Source organism: Aulostomus chinensis, chromosome 1 (assembly GCF_037954235.1).
Source record: "Aulostomus chinensis isolate RoL2024-O1b breed Wild chromosome 1, RoL_Achi_v1.0, whole genome shotgun sequence".
Taxonomy (NCBI): domain Eukaryota; kingdom Metazoa; phylum Chordata; class Actinopteri; order Syngnathiformes; family Aulostomidae; genus Aulostomus; species Aulostomus chinensis.
The window spans coordinates 56,552,624-56,569,811 of NC_141320.1; the positions used below are offsets into that span (position 1 = coordinate 56,552,624).

The following is a 17,188-nucleotide window of genomic DNA, read 5'->3' on the forward strand; positions in this document are numbered from 1 at the left end:
AATATGTTTGTCTTCCCATCAAGAAAGAAGAAGAACCTCCTATTGTCTGTTGTTTTCCATCTGACCTGATTCTTGGTTGTCAGCTCACTGGCTCATTGGCTTTCTTGATGGAACAACAAAGCAAAAGTTGAAGACTTGGAATATCCAGGCCTCTGGCCTGATTCTCAGCTGTCATTGAAACTCCACATGAACTCAGTGTCCCAGCAAATATCTGGTTGGCTGAAATGACTTTTGTCCTTCTGTTGACTTTTTCCACAAGAAGTCTGGAAAAGTATTAGAACACAGTTCATGTTCCCAATACTGGACTACGCTGGTGGTTTCTATGGCGACACTGGTGACGGCCCCAGCCTGGGTCCTATGCAGCGTTCTGTGTGAGGGTCCTGTTGGTGGGTGTGTTTGTGTCTTTGCAGGTCTGGAGCAGCCTGGTCATGAGGCTGACTGGGAGCACCAGGCCAGTGTTCCCAGTTAGGCCTGTTTAACCCCACCTTCCCAGACGTCTGTCTCCCTTCTGCGCTCAGCCGGCGTCCTGTTGTTGTCCTTTTGTTTGTCCTTGTTTTCCAGCAACAACATGCAGCACACACTGACATCACATCACACACTCTCCTCCACTGCTGACACTGACTTCCACACCTCACATGGTTGATGATTGACTTTAATAAATGCTGGTTTGCTGCTACCAGGTTTTGCTGCCCCTCTGAGCCGGTCCTAACACATTCAGACATCAATCTTTGTCCTCTCAATGTCTGATATAATCGTCTTTGTAGGTTTGTGCTCAGGTGCTTGGATAGAACCCATCATTATTGAATGTAGGAGTCCCAAAGACAACTCCACTGGTCAGGATTTATTTTCAAATGTGTCCACTTGAATTTCCCTTCATACTTGAAACAACTTTTAGTTCCTTTCAGCTCACAATCCAACCTAGAGTGTAGAGATCATTTCTTTCTGTATCTGCCTAGAATCAGCAAAGAAACTGGTCATCGCACATTCATATTTGAGTCAAGTCAGTTTGATCATTTGGAAACCATCTTGAGGAGATTTGGAGAAAGTTCAATCATTCAGCTGCAGGTACAGTGACTTACAACACTGCAACAACAACAAAAAATCACCCTCCACAAACACTCTTGTCCAACTTTTGTGCCCAAATTTTCTCCTCCTGAGGCACCAAATCAGGTCAAGTCAATTTATTTGTTTGAACCAAATCACAACAAAGTTCTCTCATGACTCTTTACTAGTAGAGCAGGTCCAGCACCAAACTGCTTCAATGAATCTACACCCAACAATTCTCCACCAGCAGCACATCCTGCAACAGTGGTGATGAAAACCTTCCTTTTAACAGGCAGGAAGGTCGAGCAGATCCAGGATCAGTGGTGACGGCCTTCTGCTTTGAGCGGTTGTATTTAAAGCTCCATCAGATTGGAACAACCTTTCCTCCTCACTTGGGTCTCTCACTTCCTTTCTCATCTTCAAATCATCAAGCATTTTCAAACATCTGCTCTCGTTTCTGATGCACCTCCCCTTTTCTCTCCAGGATTCACTCTCTACTTGTTCTTGTTTGTTCTCTGTACTGTAAATATGTGGATATTTGTGTATGAATATGCATTGTGTACTTTAATGGTGCACGGAAGCAGTATTTATTTAGATGGGTGTTTAAACGTATGAGTCCACAGGCCCACTCTCATTTTGCAATGGGATCTCTGATCATACTTTGTATAATACTGGCTGGTGAGTGAGGGGGGGGGGGGGGGGCGCTTCAGGGAACATTGTTGACAGCATTCAGCCTACTTTGACTGCCAGTCAGGACAGGTGTTATTCAGGATGGAAGAGGGGACAACTTTGGCAGGACAAGTTGCTCCACATTCACTTTCAGCCGAGCCAGGAATTGAACCTAGAATCTTCTGATCCAAAGTCAGACGCGTTGTCCATTGCACCACCAGCCCTACAGATGGGAGGGGCTTCTACAAAAAGAGTCTAAACATTCAGATGTATGACAGAAAATGTCAATGATATGGTGGCATTTTCTGTTTTTGTGCTGTCTGATTTTCTAAATATCAGGTTTAGATCATCAAATTAACACTGGAACACCAAAAGAGAAAACAGTAATTAATAAAAGATGACTTTTTTAATATAACATTAATTATTTAACATGAAACTACTGACTTTTTTAAGAAGAAAATAAGAAAGAGAACCTGCATCATCACAGCCATGAAGACCTCAACACAGTTGAAGAGAAAGTCTTGGGGTGGATTCTTGTGTTTTGCAGCATCCTTGATGTGTCTGCATAGAAACATTGGTGTTGTGGACCCACATCCACCAGGAGTGGAGCTCAACCAAGAAGAGCAAGAGGGGAATGTTTCTGGAGGAGCTGGGAAGTTCCCTGGTCAAGCCACACATTGAGGGAAGGGAACGGATGCCCCGAGACCCAGACGCTGCAGCCTTGCTCAGACACCTGCAGAGCTCAGCAGCACTCCATCCATGCCATCAGCAACACGGAGAGCATCCACACCAGCGTCCTCCTCAGCAGCCCTGCCTCAACACCAACCAGAACAGCCACAGCCACAACCCCACTCAGGACCTGGTTCCAGAAGAAAGAGGGTCAGGACTGCCCAAGCAGTCAGGACAGCAGGACAAACGGATTGTGCTTCAGCTGCAGGGAACATCTCTGCAGAGAACACACACAGGTGTCACACAAGCATCTGAACACACACACACACACAAGTGTCACACATGTATCTGAACACACTCACACACAAGTGTCACACATGTATCTGAACACACACAGGCACACCTTCACACACACACACACACACACACAAAAAGGCACACCCACACACACACATACACACACACACACACACACACACACACACACACACACACACACAGACTTTTCCTCTGTGTTTGTTTCTTACTGGTTTTGAACCAGTAACTGGTTTCTGTTGGTTTGGTTTGCTTGACTGGTTTTTGTTTGTTGACCTTGCAAATCCATATTTTGGGTTCTGGCTTGTTCTGCTTTTCATTTTGTCTTTGTATTAAAGTTCTGTTGCTGAAAACAAATAAATCGAGGGTTTAGTGACTAAAAAAAGGTCCAGAGGCCCACAACTAAATATTCAAACCAATATTTCCATGGATAAGGAAGCCTGACAAGGAAACCAAGAGATGGAAACAACTTGGAGGATAGAAAATTGTTTTAGTTTATTTTCCAGCTGATTGAAGACGTGGGTCAGAACTGACCGTTACCATAGAGATGGGAACAGAAAGCTGACACAGAGGAAGGTTCCAGCTCTGAAAAAGGATTTGATAAAAATCTTGGACTGCCAGTAGAAATATCCTTTTGTATGTTGACCTTTGTTGACAGAAGTCACTTTAGCTTGGCAGTGAAAAGAATGGCTGCTAGCTTGACAAAGAACTGCACAAACCAGGTTCAAGCTGGACTTTGGACCCTGGTATCTGCAACAACTCCATAAACTCCTAATCTAGCAGCTCTGCTGGGTCCAACTATTTTACAGAACATTTGACAGACCTGTGGAGCAGTGAGGACACACATGAGTGGACCTTTGCTATCTGGGTGTCCTCCAGTCACATGACCCGAGTCATCCAGTCATCCAGTGATGTCACTTGGCAGGACTGTCACTGCCGTCTCATTCCAGAAAAGAATCCAGACTCCACCTGTGGCTCCATGATCACTGATGGACCTCTGGTTGGAGGCTGGACGATGATGTTTGGACTTGAAGGAAAACTCCTTGTCCAAATTCCATTGTGTTCAAGTTTAAAGTCCCACAACAAGAAGTAGCTGAATCTGACAGGTGAAGGTTTGGAACTACAAGATGGTGATGTTTTCTTGACTTGATGCTCTGACTGTCAGGGTGGATGACAGCTTCCTCTGCTGCTGCATCTGCGTGGCTAGGATTGGAGGTTTTACCTCCCAAGGTTGTCTGGTTCCAGGTGAAATTTTAAAATTCCAGTCCCCAACCTTGGCTGTTCTGAAACTCTTCTCCTGAATCACTCCTGAGCTGCAGCAAGAACAAATACCAGTGCCAACCAGATCAACTTAATGGCTGCTGACAGCCTCAGACACTTGATTTCCATCAATCTGGAGCCAAGAAGGCCCTCACCTGTGGTTCTCCTCCAGGAGGGTCCAGGTTCTGCCATTGTGGCTCCTGGTGCCACTGCCAGAGAGCCTCAGCTGCACACTGCAACATTTCAACAGGAGATTGACATTCCTTCAAATGTCCTGACATCTGATTCCAATGGTTCTGTTCCATCTTTATATTGTAAATCAATCCCATGATGAGATTTTAAACCGGTAAAATATGCTTTTCTGTGTGCAAACTAGTGAGCATGGAAGGATATTTTACCTCCAATACAGAACCCAAACTTTAGTCATGTGATGAGATGGCAACTCTGAAGATATGATTATGAAGTTAATGGACAAAATGTGAATTGAAAGAAAACACATTTCTTCAGTAGACTTTGATCCAACATTTGTAGTTAGATTTTGGTGGCTGCTCCATGTTGGAGGAAACCAGGCGATGTTTGAACGTCACAGGGAAGCTCCTTTGCCTCTTCTGCTGCCAGTTCAACCACTCACTCCCATCAGTAGAGAGCAGCTTCAGCTGGGTTTGGAATTTACCACTGTGGATGCATAGGAATGTGGAGAAAATGTCCTTTGTCAGAAGTGGGATTTGAACCCACGCCTCCAGGAGAGACTGCGACCTGAACGCAGCGCCTTAGACCGCTCGGCCATCCTGACAGAAACTGAAAGTTGCAGACTGCAATATTAAATTAATTCATTCACTGACAAAGTAGGATTTTTTAATTGTTAACATTAAACACAGTCTGAATTCATGGCAGTAAGAAATGAATTTCATTTTTCTTAAGGACAAGAAATGAACCAGAACATTAGAACCACATAACATCTTTTGATCAGTTTGTTACATGGGACATGTTCCACACAGGAAGGTCCCACCAAGACTTGAACTGGGATCACTGGATCCAGAGTGCTCACCATTCCACCATGGAAGCAAAGACAAGGAGGAGGATCCTCTAAATACAACTTGACATCACCTGCAATCAACCTGTTGCTATTTGGAGGTTCATCTTGCTCTTGTTCCAGACTACATTGCCAAAAGGAACATGAACCACAAGGAAATCAAGGAACTCCAGATATATTCAGGACTTTCTAACTCCATCGTATGACCTGGGAGCAAAGACTGGCCAGGCCTTCCTTAATTTATCAGTTAATTACTGCTTCAACAAACATGCCACTTAATTAAGTTACCAGAATTTCTCTCATTGAAAAACCCACCAGCCTGATTTCTTGACATGACATGAAAAATTCTCCAAAAACCCACAGTTGGGGTGGAAAGATACCAGGTTAACCAGGAGGAGTCCTGTTCCTGAACCATGGATGGAACAAAGTCCACTGGAAAACTCAGCAGTTCCTGAGTGTCAGATCCATCCGGGAGCTTGGGTCTCCCCTTGACTGTGGTGATCCATGAGATCAAGGAGGACAGAGGGAAGAAGGATCCTGTTGGAGATCTCCTACCTTCTTCCTCCACTTCACTACTACTTGGATGTCAGGAATATGAGGTACTTTACTCAAATGACTTATTAGGAGTTTCCTGTTTGACAAGAAGGAAGTCAGAGGTTCATACCTCACTTGTTGGTGGTGCCCTCAACCTGCTGAGAGCATCACTTAGTTCTCTACAGAGAAACATGGCAGCTCTGCTGAAGGCTGCAGGAAACCTGCTGGAACTGAGACTTGGACTCAGGTCACTGGATTCAAAGTCCAGGGTGCCAAATGGTCCACCAGGGCATCTGTGCTTTACTTACCGTGTAAAAAGGACCACAGTGGTCATCTGGTTTTAATTTAACAAACAAATACGGTTGAAAACTTTGAGACAGAGACACAGGGCTCTTATTTGAAGGGCCATGGGATGGGAAATATCCCAGACCTCTGAGATCAGAGCGCTCACTTTGATCTCAGGGTCCTGACTTAGGGGGTTCTTCCTTTGGTCTTCAAATACTTGTGTTTTTATTGGAAGAACTTTCAACTTGCATGCAAAAAGAGAATCACAGTCAATGTAAACCCAGCAGACAGTGTTTATTTCTAATAAATCAGACAATTGCACAAATGAAAATGAAACGAAAAAAACAATAAAATGTTGAAAAAAATCCTTCTCCACTCTAAAGCTTTTTAAAGTTCATTTGAAAGTTCAAAGGTGGTGGTGAGGAGGTCACCCTGATACTCCCTGTCGTCACTGCCAGGATTCTTTCTTCTGGTGCTGTGGTTCTTCTGATGAAGGGGGCGGGATGTTTGCTGTCTCAGGCTCCACCAAATGTCCTCTTTAGGACGCAACAATGTGGCCTCTTCAGTGCTCCATCTTCCCTGCATCGGAGACACCAGGGTTCCTCCTGGTGCCGACCCCATCGTCCTTCTACCCAATGGTGCGGCCATGGATCCTCAGAGGAGGCTGGGATCCTTCTTCTCATCAGAGCCACAGTTTTTCCTGTAGGGAAAAAAAGGAGCGTTTTAGTCATGTTTTGCTTGGTGTTTCCTGCACAGAGCGTCAGGATCTGCGACGCCATCTTGTGGTAGTGGGTCATCATCTTGTTGTGTGGTAGTGGATTCATTGATCTGCTGTTTCAACACGTTCAAGTTCATTATCCTACAAGTCAACGTACATTTGGTGTGGAGTTTTAGTTTCTGGCCTCAATCATAACGTGTGCATTTCTTCTTCATGAACATTTCTCAGCTTTGTAAGTTTATTCTAGTTTTTCTTCCTCACTTTTCTATTCCATTGTTGTTGAAGATTCTATTGCAGGTTGGAGTTCCCTGCTGACTGAAGCAGAAACAGGAACAAAAAGCTTGAGGCTGTCAGAGCTCCAAGTTGGGCCGCTGATATTAAAGTAGGAGATGAACACATCCAGGTTAGCATCCCTCTCAGAAGCTGCTACTTTAGCTCTTCAGAATACAGCAGCCTAGCATAGCTTCATCTGGCCAGTTAGTGGCCCACTTTGATGTCTGGGATATCAGGTTAAAGGTTCTTCCCAGCTCTGAATGAAGGCTTTCTAAAGTGTTAACAATGCCATAAATAACACAAGCATTCAGTAATCCTTGATAAAAGGAGACTCACCATCAAGGTGGACCAGTTGAAGAACAAAAGGACTTCTCCACTATCACATTTCTCCTCACTGGTCCAGACTTGGGGGACCTCTGGACAAAATGGAGAGTTGAGGAAATGGTCTTGTGGTGGCCCTGAGGTCCACAGACCTCCTGTACAGTCACCAAGCACTGGCAGACTCAATCCTAATGTCACGATAAGATGTTGTCTCCTCTGGAACAGCAGTTTAACATTGCTGGCAGGACTTGAACCCGCGCGGGGAGACCCCAATGGATTTCTAGTCCATCGCCTTAACCACTCGGCCACAACAACTACACTCCCATGAACATTAGTAGAGGATTGATATTCAACAATTTATCTTCATTGAAGCACAGTAGATTTTTTTTAAGGAAAAGAAGATAGGCAGATAGACACCTACGGTCAGTTTAGAGTATCAGTCAGCCTTGTCCCAATTGTATGTCTTTGGATGGTGGGAAGAAGCTGGAGGACCCAGAGAGAGTGGGGAGAACATGCAAACTTGCTAACCACTCCACCACTGTGCAGCTGTGAGTAAAACCTTCCTTTTAAAAGGTGGGAACTTTGAGCAGATCCAGGATCAGTGGGAACAGACATCTGCTTTGACTGGTTGGGGGGGAAGAGAGCAGGGGCCTCATGTATCAATACTTGCATGGATCTCATACTAAAAACTTGCGGTCGCAAGAATGCAAAGTTGCCTACGCACCAAAAGATCCGGATGTATCAATATGTGCGGACGCCGGAATCCATGCACGTTTCCTTGATACATCCCAATCAGCAAGGAATTGAGCGCAGATGTTGGAGCTACCTGGCCCGCCCCCGTTACGCCCACCAAGAAATACGCAAATTCATTTCAATAGGGTCTCCGCTGTCCGCACTCACAAAATAATGTCAAAGAAAAAGAGGGTCACGGCGTGGAGCTGGAGGTGCTGGTAGGAGAGGTGGAGGAGAGACAGCAGATTCTGTTGGTCAGCCTGTACAGTGGTGTCAGGATAAACAATGAAGGTTGAGAGTGGATAAGAAGTGAGAGGGTGAACGAGGTGGGTTCAGAGCAACACACCCCCACGGAGATGAAAACAGTGGTGGGACCTGTTATTGGCTGACGTTCAACACTGCGCAATCACTAAATGAAGAACTACAATAATCAATTGGCTTCAATCTAAATTTAAATAACAATGTGGAAAATGGCACTAACAGGACGTCAAGGTGGAGGTCAAGCGGTGTACAGCTGCCCTCCGGAGGAGCGCCGGCCAGACAGGTGGGGGTCAGGGAGAGGGGCACCTGATGGAGTTTGAGCAGTGGGTGGCGGCAGTCATGGGCAGCACCTCTGTGGGGGGATTGTCACCACCACCCACGCTGACTCCAAGAGCCTGGAGGAGAAGTGGCAACTCCTTTTCTTAGCAACATTTCCACCTGCTTTGCCACAAATGTAAAGACAACAAATACACAGAATCAGACACTTAAATAAACCAATATGTTTAATAGAAATTGATCCGTCAGCCATGCCGCCAACGTGCAACACCCCTGCCGGCTCCCGCGCCAGCCCGTCCACCGGCTCAGAGTCATCCGCCAGGACCAGCGGCATTCGGACAGCCCGTCCCCCAGCCCCAGCACCAGCACCAGGCCGACAAGCGGCGGATGGTCCTCCAGCCCACCCGGACCCAGCGGCGCATCCTCCGGCCCACAGGGATCCAGAGGAATCCTCACACAGGCGGTCCTGCAGTCGCAGGAGGACATTATTAGGGGAATAACGAGGATCAATGAGCAGCTTGACTGCCTGATAAATGTTCTGGAACATTTAGTGGACAAAATAAATTAATCTGGCTTCATGAATCGTGTGGTAGCTTCTTACCCTTTCACACTGTGGAAATGAAATTCTGGCGTGCGAGGACGGCAGCCCAGCCTGGATCGACGTCCATCCCTCCAGCCTCTGCACATTGATGGAGTGGAAACCCTTACGATGAACGTAAGCGTGTTCCTCATGGGATGGCGTTTTTCTGGCAACATGAGTGCAGTCATTAGAGAATTAGACATCTGAGAATCCGGCTGTTGCTGCAAATTAATATTGGCCTGTTCAATGATCAGGTCCACCACCCAGGGCATGGCCCGGCTGAGGGTCGACTGACTCACCCCGGAATGGTCTGTCATCTCCCGCTGGAAGGCTTTTTGGACCCGATGTATGTGCGGTAATCAAAAAATGTCAGTTACCAAACACCGCCACAGGGTGTCGCCAACTGACCAAAGTGCAGTTAACGCAAGAATCGGCTTTCCGCCAACTTCTACGGCACCTCCAGAGTTGGAGTGAAACAACGCAAGAATCGCCGAACTTTTCGTGTCGATCCTGGCGTACGCAAGTTTTTCTTGCGTAAACCTCATTGATACATGAGGCCCCAGGACTGCTCCAAGCTGAGAGGGATCCCTCCTTTGAGCTCCATGGAGCTCCCGTTCCTGCTGTCACTCCATTTGTTGGCCATTCTCGAAAAAAACCTTTCCACGTTCTTTATCGCGCAGCATTGAACTGCACGATGAACTTTTAAAATATAAACTCAATAAATGGAGAACTTGATGTGACTTAACTTCCTAACTTTTCTTGTTCTAAGAGGCCTCTCTTAGAGAGGAGAAGAGAACAACAAAGCACAACAACAACAACACTTGTAAACATGAAGGTCTGCTGGTTCAATCATGCAGACAACAAGGAAGTGTAAACCCTGACTCCTCCCTCCACAGTCCTGGTTCATCAGAAACTCTTCTGATTCACTGTCTGTGGAGTTGACCAGATTTCAACAATCAGCAGGTTTCCCTCCCTTCTTTTTCCAAGTCTCCTTCTTGTTCCTCCTTGCAGCTTTGGGGAACTCCTGGTCTTTCAAAGCTCTGTTGTAGAACTCTGGTTGCGATTCTTGAAAAAACCCTTTCCACATATCCAGGGATGCTGGGATGCTCCAGATGTGGCTGATGATAGATCCGCCCCCTGTGTGGGTGGAGCCAAGAGAGTGGAAAAAGACTGTGAGACCCAGAAATCAGGGCTTCTTCTCCTCCATCTTAAGGTGGTTGGACTGAAGTCTCAGCTCTGACTCTGGATCTGGTCTCTGTGAGCCAACATCAATATTCTTGGACCAGAGAAGCTGATGAGTATTTAGTGAACATCTCCCCTGAGGTGGAACCATCCTGGGCAGAAGGAGAAGCAACAGTTCCTCCTCCAACACTTTACTGTGTTGTGAATAATCTGCAATTCCAGGGAGAGACGGTGTTCAGGAAGCTGCTGAAGGGTTTTCTTGTTGGCCTCACGTCTCCATTTGAGACGTCAGTTTCTGTCAGTGACACTTAGCAGTCATTAAGAGGGCCAAAGCCGTCCCGCTGGTCGCTACACGTCGTGTGCAGAGCCCTGGTCGTTTAGGTTGTCTTTCTTATTTTCTTCTTAAAAAAGTGAATAATTTCATGTAAAATAATTCATGTATGATATATTTTTTAAAATGATCATGTTTTTATTACTGTATTCTCTCCTCGTGTTCCAGTGATAACTTGATGATCTAAATTTGATATTTAGAAAATCTGGCAGCACAAAACCAGAAAATGCCACCCTATCATTGAAACTTTCTGTCAAATCAAGTACAAATGAACATGTTAACTTTCTTCTATTCAAACAAACCTTTCCTGTAGGGCTGGTGGCGTAAAGGAGAACGCGTCTGACTTCGGATCAGAAGATTCTAGGTTCAACTCCTGGCCAGCTCGGTTGGAATTTCCTACTCAAGTGGGACCTTTGATAAAAGTCACTGAAATCCTCCAAGGTGGCTTTCCTTTGGTGCTTATTACAACCCAAAAGATGCAGAATGAGCCTGGAAGTAAATAAGGAAGTACCAAGGCTGGCCTGCCATTTATTCGAGGCAGCAAAAGAAAGAAAACCAAACCGAGGCTCTCAGCCCAGCACACATCTCTCAACGTCGTTTCAGGAGGAACTACAAACTTTCCTACTTGCTCAGGTGTGCTCATGGCTCTTCCTGTTATCACTTCATAGGGAGATAAACCCATTTTTCTGCTTGTTGTGGATCACATGCACATTAACGCGATCGGCAGAGCGCCAGGCCAGCTCAAACTCCTGTCAGCACATATTTTTGTGAGTTTTTGTTTTAAAGTTCGGTTAAATCTTTCCACCATGCCTGCACTCTGTGGATGGTACGGCGTGTGCAGTTTATGGTTTATCCCCAACGCATCTGTTATTTCTTTCATCACGTGCCCTGTGAAATGTGTTCCCCTGTCACTATTTATTGAGTGAGGGACACCAAACCGCAGGATCAAATCTCTAAGCAGTGCTTTAGCCACTGGTATCTGCCGTGTTCTGGCATTTGTACAAAATCTATTTGTAAGTTAACAAAAGGACCATAAGGAGCAGGATGTGCACCTTGTTTTGTTTCCTCGCATGCTTTATCTATTCCACTAATGTACCATGAGGACTTTAAAGTTCTTACCATTCCCCCTTTGTTCACGTGTGACTTACCGTGAACAATTGGAAGTAAATAAGGGAGCAATGCTTTAGGACAAGCAGGACGTCCGTCCACTGAATAATAAACATTATTTACAAGAACACGATGAGTTTCCCAATGAACTCTGTCCAGGTTATCAGCGGCTTTTTGTAGGGCAGCAACATCACGGGTGGAAGGAGAATCTTCAGGAGCAGTAATCATTGGTAATGAGGTAACAGCAAGATCAGGAGAGGTAGCTGCCTTTTTGCCACCATTCCCTTTATTCAGCACATGTCCCAAATAGTCCTCCTTTGTTTGTACTAGCTGTAGCTTGTCCAAGCTAGCTTTGGGTCCTTTCACTGCAAGAGCAATTAACAGTGCCTTGGTATCAATCTCACATGCTTCTTTGCTGGGGCTAGCTATGAGCAAAGCATCAACATACTGCACCAGTGTGCTACCACCAGGCAGAATGATGTCTTCTAAGTCATCTTGAAGTGCCTTAGCGTAGAGGGTAGGTGAGTGTACGAATCCCTGAGGCAAACACGTAAAATTATATTGTTGTCCCTCATAAGTGAATGCAAACAAATACTAACTTTGAGGATGCACTGAAATACTAAAGAATGCTGAACACAGGTCTTCTACTGTATAATATTCAGAGTTTGGTGGTATAGAAGTTAAAATAGTGTGTGGATTTGGGACCACAGGGAAAAAAGGAGCCACATAATCATTGACACTTCTCAAATCTTGCACAAAACGCCATGTATGAACTTTGTTAGGTTTTTTATCAGTAAAATGGGAGTGTTGCATGGACTCTGACATGGGACTATTGTTCCCTGTTCCAAGAATGAATGCACTCCTGCTCTGATACCTTCTATAGCTTCTTTGGAAATTGGATCCTGTGGTTTCCTAGGAGGAGGAACATGAGGTCTTACATCAAGAAATACAGGAGCTACTGATTTAATTAGTCCACACTCATTAGAGTGGGAAGACCAGAGTTTAGAAGGAATACCCTGTAACAATGGGTGTGAAGTAAGTTGAGACAACTGAGGAACTGCCACTGTAGGGGGCAGTAGTGCAACAGTGCAAACAGGAAAGAATGAATCATCACACCAAGTACCATTTACAGTCACAGTCCAACCTACACCTTTGTAATGGCTGTACATGATGTCATCATAAAGAAACCCTTCCTGCAGGGAATTGTGAGTCATGTAATGTGCTATAGGGCCAAGTCGCTGTGGTTCTATTCCTTCAACAACAGCCACGGTAATATGGGGCGAGGTTTTATCAACCTGAAACAGTGACAAAGCCAAACCTCCAACGTTTGGTAAATAGAAAACACCTTTTGGGGTTCTTGCCAAAGTATCTGAGAACACAGAGAATTGTGATCCCATATTTGGGTCTAACAGTTTGAAGCAGGCAACATCCGTTCCTGTCATATCAACATGTAGAGTTACATGGAGGTCTTGTAAACCTGTTAACCTGGAATGATCTGGCAGGTCTTCTTTTCCTGCGAAGAAATCATCCGTCTGAATCCAGGACACCGTCAGCATCTGATTGAAAAGGAGTACATGAGAGAATAATAGCATCCTGTATTTACAGCCTGTAGCATGTTGAAGAAGCATTTAGAATCATGGTCAGGGACTGTGGTATGAACGCCTTCAGGAGAACAATGAATAGTTGCACGCCACTTGGTTAACAAATCCTGACCCAATAGATTACTTGGTGAGTTATCAGTGATTACAAATGGATGCTCTCATGAAATGGGTCCAAATTGAACTTTGGCTGGTGCTCCAATGGACTTTGCATAGTTGCTCCAGCAATTGCCACTGTTTTTATATTTTCAGAAGTAGGAACTAATCCTACACAGATAGCATCTGACTTATTAATGGTGGAAACTGTTGCACCTGTGTCCACTAAGAGTTCAGCAGATTTTACATCTACTGATAATTCAACTTTAGGTTCAGCAGTTAGAGTTATTTGAGAGCATTCAGTTACAACTTTCTGTTTTTCTTTTTCATTGTTGCACACACTGGAAGACACTGAAGTGCTGTCATATTATTGAGGGGGATGCCATGGGTTCAGAGGCGGTCCTGGTCTGGGGCCCCGTTGAGTCTGAGGTCTGGGGTGCCAGTTTCCTCTTCCTGTTGGTCTTGGCCTTCAAACCCTCTACCTCTTCTAGGATACAATCCTCTTCATTAATCACTTCTTCTCCTTCATCATTTAACACACATTTTTGTCCTGGTATCCTAGGTTTCCAGGTTCTAGTTCTTCTTTTAAATGCAGGGCTCCATTGAGCAGTGGGAGAGAGTGAGGCAGACGAGTTCTGCTCTCTTTTAGGAAGCTTAGACAGTTCACTAAGTGACGGAACAGGACTTTGGAGATCATCATTGGCAGCAGCAGCTGCTCAAGCAGAGGTGGAGGACTGAGTAGGTTTGCTATTGGGAGTCTGCTGCTGTAACTGGTAAAAGGTGTTCTCCTACCAGTCTATATGATCAGTGGAGTCGTTGCATCGAGTCTGTAACCTCAGGTGTTTAGGATCCCATCCTCGTCGCCATTAATTGTGGTCAAGTGGCCCGGCGTGGGGGGGTCGTCCGGCGGAGCAGTGAACAGAAAGGAGGCGGTGGTCTCTTTCTCAAACCTTACAAACTTTATTCATGCATGAGAGAGAAGTTACAGCACTCATAGAGCATCAGAAGTTCTCTGATGTTTCTGAGGAACAGTCAGCTATTTATCACCGTGGGGAGGGGACATACAGATTGGAGGTAGAGTCATGTCACATCCAAGAATTCTCAAAATCTCAAAATAGGCACCCAGGTTGAGGTCAAATAGTTCCGATTATTCAAATTAACATATGCAAACATCAATCTGCCAACCACAAAGTAAGTTTACAACTTTGAAACCTGGAGCATGAGGGTACACACTTCAGCTCCTGTGGTTTGACCCAAATATATTTTAACGTCCATGAATAAGCATCCGATTCTGCATGAATAGCACTTTTACAACATGAGCAAACATTCTCTAAGGTTTTAACCGTCTCAGCTGTGACGCTCTTCCACATTCTGCCTGACGTTTGCAGAGAAACATAGAAACCAACAGGTCATCTTCAGCTGCACAAATCCTGAGTGTCATATATTTTCATGAGCTCTTTTCTTGATAACTCATCTGGAGGGCAGGGAGCTGTTCATTCCTCTGAGTTGGAAGCTCCTGAGTCCAGAGCTCTCTTCACTGACACCCCATTACTGGCCACTGCTTCCTCCTCATCCATCGTCACTTTGATTTTCAGCAGCCAACATCTCTTCCTTTCACCTCTAAAAACTCGTGCACGCGCACGCACGCACACACACACACACACACACACACACACACACACACACACACACACAGACTCTACTAATGATCACATCCCATTTTTCTCTTAGTTCAATTTCAGTTATTTTTGCATTTTTTGTGAAATGAATTCTTTAGTTGGACTTCAACATGCAACTCTCACTCTGGTTACGGCTTCAGAGCGACATTGTGACAAATGGCTTATTTCAAGGGTGTGTTTTCATGTGTGTTTTCAGGTGTCTCTTATCTAAGAATCTTCTGCCACATACCGAGCAGGGGAATGGTTTCTCCCCTGTGTGCATGCTCGTGTGTATTTTCAGATCCCCCTTTCTGGAAAATCTTTTGCCACAAACTGAGGAGGGGTATGGTTTCTCCCCTGTGTGCGTTCTCATGTGTCTTGTTAGTTGTTCATTTTCTGAGAACCTTTTGCCACAGACAGGGCAGGGGACTGGTTTCTCCCCAGTGTGAATGTACATGTGTGTTTTCAGATGTCCCCTAAGTGAGAATGTTTTGCCACAGATACAACAGGAAAATGGTTTCTCCCCAGTATGTGTTCTCATGTGACTTTTCAGATATGCCTTTTCTGAAAATCTTTTGCCACAAACTGAGCATGAGAACGGTTTCTCCCCAGTGTGTGTTCTCATGTGTTTATCCAACCTACTTTTGTAACTATAACCTTGAGTGCATGTTGAGCACCTAAAGGGACGCTCATCCTTACTGACTTCAGTCTCAGCTTCAGAAGAGTCTGACATCTGGTCTTCAGTCTGGGGTTGTACAAGTGGATCTGGATCTACCTTGCTGGCTGGTTCTGGTTCTGGTCCTCCACTCTCTTCTCCATCAGCTTCTGTTTTCAGAGGATGAACTGGGCTGCTGCTCAGAGACTCTTCTTTCAAGTTCTCCTCAGTTAGACTCTGATGAAGCTGTGGGAACTGAGGTTTCTCTTCGTCCTCTTCACTCTTCACAGGGACCAGAGTGAAGGGGAACGTGGTGATATCAGCCTCCTCCTGCCCTTGAAGCTGCCCTCCCTCCTCACTGATCCAGAGCTCCTCCCACTCCTCTTTAATGTGGGGGGGCTCTGGGTCCTGCAGCTCAGGGGGAACCTCTTCTTTAATCACCAGCAGCTGCTCCACATCTGCAGGACACAAACAGCAACATCAGAAATCTCTTCATTTGACTCTGAAACAGTGGAGCAACAGACAGAAACAGAAATCAACTAAGATCTGTTATCACGTAACTTCAAACTGAACATACTTGAATGACTGCAGATGTGTATGATGGTGTCTCATTGACTAATAAAAGTAGGGCTGCATTTCAAAATAAGAGAATATTAATAAAACTGTGCATGTTCAAATCAAGTGCTCCATTTCAGAAAAATAACACAAAGGAGCCAAAGCTTGAGTTTCTCTTGTCCTGTCTCACATCTTGACTCAGTCTCAATCTCACAGAGAGGAAATCCCTCAACAGGTGAACCCTTGACTTCCTTCCCCTCTTGTGTTCTGCTCCTCCACTTCTTTGCTCACTGACAGAATTGAGCTGACAGGATTTTAAACCTGGGCCTGAATGGAGTGGAGGGGCTCATTAGTGAGCCTGGAACGATCCTTAGTTTGATGAAGAGGAGGAGAAACCTGTCTGCAGTGGTTATGAGGAGCCAAACAGGACCAAACACAAAGATACTGGCTGACACAACTGGACCGGAGACACTTGCTGGCTGGCATTGGCACGATTCTACACTGGAGCATCACTTGATAGCCAACCTGGCGAGTCCAAACTCAAAGGAGCAGTTTTTTGAGGCGCTGGAATAAACAGACAGACATCGCTTTCGGTCGATGCTGCTGGGAGCGACACAACACCGGTTCTCCTGGTCAGTGTGGGTGGACTCACCTGCTCTGTCCAGCCTGACTCGGGGCTTCAGCACGGCATCGAGCAGCAACCTCTGCCGGCGGTTCTCCCGCTCGTACTCCGCCACGGTTTCCTCCAGCAGAGCCACGATCTGCTCCGCGGCCGCCGCCAGCCGCTCGGTGAGCAGCGCTCTCAGCACCGGGACTCCAGCCGCTGAGTCTCCTTCTCCCAGCTGCAGCAGGAAGTCTTCAGCGGCGGCGAGGATCCGCTCCTGGACCGACACCCGCAGCAGCTGCGCGGCGCACATGTTGAGGTTCTACCGGCGCCACTCAGCCTTCCGGAGACAAAGACCGAGGCCTTCCGCTTCTTTTCTTCTTCTTCTTCTTCAAAACGAGCAGAGTCCAAGTTCTGTTCTCTGTGCCACTC

At 45.8% G+C, this 17,188-nt stretch overlaps 1 protein-coding gene and 3 non-coding genes across 4 annotated transcripts in view; 1 reads left to right on the forward strand and 3 right to left on the reverse strand.

Annotated features, from left to right (window-relative positions):
* The window catches only part of LOC147272324 (uncharacterized), a 59,395-nt gene extending 43,642 nt beyond the window's left edge, over positions 1–15,753 (reverse strand). The window contains exon 1 of the mRNA XM_086208790.1: positions 15,400–15,753. Coding sequence (XP_086064916.1) covers positions 15,400–15,675 — 276 coding nt within the window. The 5' untranslated portion in view covers positions 15,676–15,753. The remainder of the gene's footprint in view (positions 1–15,399) is intronic.
* On the reverse strand, positions 4,668–4,750 carry trnal-cag (transfer RNA leucine (anticodon CAG)). The gene has a single exon. It is a non-coding gene; the product is annotated as a tRNA-Leu (tRNA).
* trnas-aga (transfer RNA serine (anticodon AGA)) lies at positions 7,355–7,436 on the reverse strand. Its single transcript has one exon. It is a non-coding gene; the product is annotated as a tRNA-Ser (tRNA).
* Positions 10,796–10,868, forward strand: trnar-ucg (transfer RNA arginine (anticodon UCG)). Its single transcript has one exon. It is a non-coding gene; the product is annotated as a tRNA-Arg (tRNA).
* Positions 15,754–17,188: the final 1,435 nt, after the last annotated feature.